This window comes from Mirounga leonina, unplaced genomic scaffold (genome assembly GCF_011800145.1).
Source record: "Mirounga leonina isolate KUSES-001 unplaced genomic scaffold, KU_Mleo_1.0 Mir_173, whole genome shotgun sequence".
In the NCBI taxonomy this organism is placed as follows: domain Eukaryota; kingdom Metazoa; phylum Chordata; class Mammalia; order Carnivora; family Phocidae; genus Mirounga; species Mirounga leonina.
The window spans coordinates 81529566-81535390 of record NW_023270447.1 but is presented as its reverse complement, the minus strand read 5'-3'; the positions used below and the strand labels follow the sequence as shown (position 1 = coordinate 81535390).

Here is a 5825-nt window from a genome sequence, read left to right as displayed (position 1 = left end):
CCGGTGTGTTTGAGTCTTTTGCCCACTTGAACTATTGGATGGTTTTTCTTATGTTGGGTTTTGTGAGTTTGTTCATTATAGTTTTGGGATGCAAGTTGTTTATCAGATACATGGTTTCAAATATTTTTGCCCAGTCTGTGGCTTGTCTTTTTTTCCCTTCACAGTGTCTTTCAAAGTGCAAGTTTCTGGGGCGCCTGGGTGGCTCAGTCGGTTAACTGTCTGCCTTCGGCTCAGGTCATGATCCCAGGGTCCTGAGACTGAATCCTGTAGTGGGGCTCCCTGCTCAGTGGGGAGTCTGCTTCTCCCTCTCCCTCTGCCTCCCCCCACTGCTTGTGCACTCTCTCTTGCAAATAAATAAATAAAATCTTTTTTTTAAAATGTACAAATTTCTTGGGTGCCTGGGTGGCTCAGTCGGTTGAACGACTGCTTTCGGCTCAGGTCGTGATCCCAGGGTCCTGGGATCGAGTCCCACATCGGGCTCCCTGCTCTGCGGGGAGCCTGCTTCTCCCTCTCCCACTCCCCCCTGCTTGTGTTCCCTCTCTCGCTGTGTCTCTCTCTGTCAAATAAGTAAATAAAATCTTTAAAAAAAAATAAAAAGTACAAATTTCTTAAATTTTGACCAAGTCCAGCCTGTCATTTTGTTCTTTTACAGACCAGGCAAATGATGTTCTCGCTAAGGAAATTTTACTGTATCTGAGGTCACAGTGATGTTCTCCTCTGTTTCTTTTAAAAGTTGTATTCTAGTTTTAGGTTTTAAGTTTAGATCTATCATCCATTTTGAGTTTTTTTTAATAAGGTGTGAAGGTATGGATTGAGGTTCATTTTTTTTTTTTTTTTTTTTTGCATGTGGATATCCAGTTGTTCCCTACCATTTACTGTAAAGACCGTTGGCCCTTCCTTTCCTGGTTTTTGCACCTTGTCAGACTTTGTGAGGATCTGTGTCTGGACTTGTCATTCCATCCTCTGTGTTTCTATGACAAATATTTCACCAGTGCCACATTGTCTTGGCTACTGTAGGTTTGTAGTAAGTCTGGAAATCACGTAGTGACCACACCTGCCTTTCTGGCGTGGTGGTTCTTACTCTCCCCACTTTACAGGCGTTGAAACTCACCATGATCGTGGTCAGACATCCCATGTACGGCCTCCCTTATGCAGTAACTTAGTCGCCTAGCTCCTACTCAAAACCTGCTTCTCGGGCTTAGCCTGATGCTCAGAGTGTGGCCTTTGGAATCTGCTTTGGGTATAATTGTCAGCCCTGCTGGTCAGTTGTGTGGCCCTGGGAAAGTAACTTCAAGCCCTCCGTGCCTCAGTGTCCCCACCTGTAAAGTGGGTGTCACAGTGGTGCCTGCCTTACAGGTTGTGGTACAGAAGAAATGATCACCTGCTCAAGCCATATGAAAGTGCATTTGATCATTTTTGACTGGCACGAATGGCAATTTTACATAGTTCAACCTCCCATGCAAGGTGTTCCTCCTAGAGCTAGACTGAGGGCATGCACCCCAGAAATGGTAGCTCTGCAGGTTGTCCTTGTCATCACTGTCATTGTCACCGTGGTTACCACTGTTCATGCTGCTATTGCCTCTATGCTGTTATTGCGAGTGCGGTGGCCCCCAAGGCTCATGACCCTGAGTCCTCAAATCAGGCAGCCAGTCACCATCAGGCACCATCACTTCCTGGGTGAAAGCTTCTTGTGAAGGCTGCCAAGAGTAGCAGGGCCCAACCTCCGCTCCTGTGGAGTGGAAGTGTGCCCCATCGTATAACAGACGAGTGTGCGAAGTACAAGGGGAGAGGTGGGTGGGAAGGAGGGCTTGGCAGGACTTTGCAGGCAGGGCCTTGTAGGATGATTAGGAGTTTGAGACAGGAGGAACATTGCAGGTACAGCTTGTGCAAAGGCTTGGAAGGGGAGATGGACACACTTTAGGGGAGCCTGAAGCTTGACTGAGGGGTGGAAAGTGGGCAGCAGGGGTGGCCTGGAATAACCCCCCATCCTTTCCCTCCACAGTCGAGTCCAGAAGACCTCTCCCACCTCTGCCTTCACCATGGCCGCGAGAACCATTATCATCGACCACGGGTCTGGCTTTCTGAAGGCTGGCTTGTCTGGGTGGAATGAGCCGCAGATGGTCTTTCCGAGCATCGTGAACTACGTCCCGTGCAGGGAGAATCCTGGCCCCAGCTATGCCCAAAGGCGCGTGAGTCTAGGCATTGACGTTTGCCATCCTGATACCTTTAGTTACCCCATCCAGCGTGGCCGTATCCTCAACTGGGAGGGTGTGGAGCACATCTGGTCATTTGTCCTGGAGAGACATAGACGGGAGCATGAGGACTTCCCCGTGATGGTCACAGAGACCCCTCTGATGGAGCCTGCGGACCGACGGAAGACCCTGGAGGTAAGGCGAGTGGGAAATAACCTGGCGTTTTGTGTTCAGACATGACTGAGTATCAGGAACTCTGCTTTCTAACTAATTTGCCCCATAAATGTTTCCTGAGTACCCAGTGTGTGCCTGGCACTTGTTGTAGGTAGGATGGGGTTCATGGAGTTTCTTCCAACAGATGGAGACACAGCAGTTGAAATGCTCTGTGGAGAAGGGGAGACAGTGGATACTTTGTTTGTGGATCCCATAAATGTTCCAAGATCATATTCCACCTTGACTTCGCAGGGGTTGGGTCTTTCAGGCCCCAGAGGCTGTGGGGAGTGCTTAGATTTTACTCTAAATCAAGGTTCGGCCAACTACAGCCGGTGGGCCAAATTGGCCCACCATCTGTTTTTATAAATAAAGTTTTATTGGAACATAGCCATGTCCACCCATTTACATATTGTCTTTGGCTACTTTCATACCATATCAGCAGAGCTGTGATACTTGTGGCAGAGACCGTATCCATATTGTGTAAAGGCTAAAAAACTTACTCACTGTAGGTTTGCTAGATAAAATCCGTGGTGCCTTTAACGTTAGAGCTGGATTTCAGATAAGCAACAAATAATACTTTAGTATAAGCATGTCCCAAGTATTGCATGGGACATACGTATATGAAAACATTATTTGTTGTTTGTCTGAAAGTCGAATTTAATTGGGCAGCCTGTATTTTTATTTGCTAAATTTGGCAACCCCAACTGTCTAGCTTTTATAGAAAATGCTTGCCAAGCTCTGCTCTAAATAAATCGGAAGATCCTGGAGAGTTTTAAGTGGGATTCATATTTAATTTCCTATTTGAAAAAGAGGACCTTGGCTTCTATTTGGGAAGTGGGTGGTGGCAGGACAGTATTCTGAGTGTGGGTGTGGGGGAGCTTGCCCCTGCCTCAGTGGGAAGATGGTCCTTCTGGGGCCTGAAGAGGAGGCTACCTGGCCAAAGGCCACGGCAAACGGCAGACTAGTGCCACCTTTCTCTGTCTATAGGGTCAGAAACCTGGGGATGCAGTCAGAGCTGGGGAATTAGGGAGGCAGTTGGGGTGCCAGATCTGTAAAGATCTGGGTGGGGAGGGAGTGTGGTGGTGGGTGGGGGAGAAAATCAGCCTAGGGACTTGGCCAAAACCTAAATGTCAGAATTCTAGTTTTGTCTTGATGTGTGGAGGAAAAAAGACTTCACTTACCAGGAGGTGAGAGTATGTATCTCCCTCCCTCCCTCCCTTCTTTCTTCCTTCTTTCCTTCCTTCCTCCCCCTCCTTTTTTGGAGGCAGTGGTGGATATGATATATGTGTTTCTTGTCTAATTTCTTCTGCCCTTTTCTAAAGAAATGGGTCAGGCGGCTGATCTGCCCCTTGGCCGTAGCCCCCGCTGGTCCTGGGCTCACACAGCCAAGCATCTCAGCACCATTCCATGTAGCAGCTGACAGTGCCTCCCACCCCTCCACCAAAAACAATCTTCTGAACAGTGGGGGTCCTCAAACAGCCCCCCCCACCCTGGAGCAAATCTGACTCCTAATCCTCTAGCGCCTCCCTTGTTCCCACAGCATGAGCTCCAGGGGCCGTGGGCCCCACCTCCTCGGGGCAGGCCCCCCTGCCCCCCAGGGGACACAGGTCTGCACCTGCTTCAGTTCTGAGAGCTTAGCACGTAGCTCAGTGTGGGGGAAAACAGAAACCAGAAATGGATCGGGGCCTTTTGTGTGGGCGAAATACCCTAGTGGCTCTTCTCCCTTCTTGCAGATTATGTTTGAGTTACAGGATGTGCCGTCCATACTGCTGGCCGACCAGCTGGAGATGTCCCTGTACGCCTCCGGCCTCCTGACCGGCGTGGTGGTCGATTCCGGCTACGGCCTGACCCGCGTGCAGCCCTTCTACCTGGGCCGCCCCTTGCGGCCCAGCGGCAAGACGCTGGAGTTCGCGGGCCAGGATCTGTCGGCCTATCTCTTCAAGAGCCTCTTTAAGGAGGATTGCAACCACCACAACCTGTTTCAGCTGGAGACGGTGGCCACCACTCAGATGAGCAAGTGCTACGTGCCCCAGAATCTGGCAGAGGCGCTGGACTTCCGCCAGAGCCTGCCGAGCGGCTCGGATGAGAACAACACCTATCAGCTCCCCGATGGCACCCCGGTGGAGCTGACCCCCTTGCAGCGGCTGGCCCCCGAGATGTTCTTCAGCCCCCAGATGTTCGACCTGCAGGGGCCCAGCATCTCCCAGGCCGTGGTGGATGCCATCTTGGCCTGCGAGGCCACTGTGCACCCACTGCTCACCTCCCACGTGATGGCCTGTGGGGGCAACACCCTCTACCCCGGCTTCACCAAGCGCCTGTACAAGGAGTTGATTGCAGATCATTTCTCCTCCACCAAGGCCACCATGTGGGTGGGTTCCAACAGAAACTTTAGCGTCTGGCTGGGGGCGTCTGTTGTGGCCCATCTGTCTTCTTATAAGTCCGAGTGGATGACCAAAGAGGAGTATGAAGAGAGTCAGAGGCTGTGACCCGTCCCAGGGGCTCCGAGGGATTAATTTCCAGTGACAGGGTCGGGGCAGGGGTGGAGTTAGCTGGCTTTGAAATTCCGAAGTTATGAGGGTGTTTTTTAGGTTCTAGGGTTTTATCTTGTTTCAAGAGTGGGATCCAGCCCAGAGGAGGACAGGGAAGCCCTCTGGGGACAGCATCTCCAGGGGGTGGTCTGTCATTTGGAGGGGAGTAGTCAGTTAACATCTCCAAATAGCCACTTACCTTTTGCTGGCATCTTCCTTGGGCGGTCCTGTTCTCAGTTCAGTAGGTTTTAACCAGGGCAAGAGAGGTGGGACCTTCTGCTGGGTTTCAGTTATTTTTGACTAGGAGATGGGGGGTGGGGTGGGAGAGATGAAGTTTTTCTAGTTTTACTCATTCTCTCTGGCCAGGGAGGATTTCCTACAGGTGAGCCCGAGGGCCCTCCCTCCTGTGGCCAGGGTCTTGTTTTATATCTGCAAATAAACAACTTCTTTGGAACCGGTGTTGGCTTTTGTTGTGGACGGCGGCGGCGGGGTGGAGTACAGGGAGTGTGAGTACATGAGGACCAGGGTGGGTCCAGGGCAGCCTCTGGGGACCCACTGAGCCGGATGGAGCCCCCCGTTCTTCCTCTGCCACAATCTCTCTCTTAATCCTAGCTGTCCCAATATTCTGGTAAAGTTTGAGTTTCTACTAGTGTAACATTTATTTGGTAAATATTGGAGGGACTATGGGTGAAAGATACTAGAGGTTTCTGGTTTCAAGGAGTTTGCAGTCCACCGTGGGGACATAGACAGTAAATAAGGAAAACTATTTGAGGTGACAAAGAATGAAATAGTGAATCAAATGCAAAAAGGCCACATGATCTGGGGGATTGGGGCTGCCTACTTTTGATGGGGTAGCTTGAGATGGGACTGCTGGGGACCATGGGTGAGGGGT

The 5825-nt window shown here is 50.7% G+C and overlaps 1 protein-coding gene across 1 annotated transcript; it reads left to right on the top strand.

Annotated features, from left to right (window-relative positions):
- The first annotated feature begins 1614 nt into the window (after positions 1 to 1614).
- ACTL8 (actin like 8) lies at positions 1615 to 4891 on the top strand. The gene is made up of 2 exons (XM_035020235.1): positions 1615 to 2387; positions 4139 to 4891. Exons 1-2 carry the CDS (start codon positions 2040 to 2042, stop codon positions 4889 to 4891), a joined length of 1101 nt encoding a protein of 366 aa, XP_034876126.1. The 5' UTR covers positions 1615 to 2039.
- Positions 4892 to 5825: the final 934 nt, after the last annotated feature.

Excerpts from the sequence above, each read along its gene's own strand:
- ACTL8 (XM_035020235.1), top strand. The coding sequence starts at position 2,040 with ATGGCCGCGAGAACCATTATCATCGACCACGGGTCTGGCTTTCTGAAG. Across the intron at positions 2,388-4,138 it reads ACCGACGGAAGACCCTGGAG|ATTATGTTTGAGTTACAGGA; the intron begins GTAAGGCGAGTG and ends CCCTTCTTGCAG.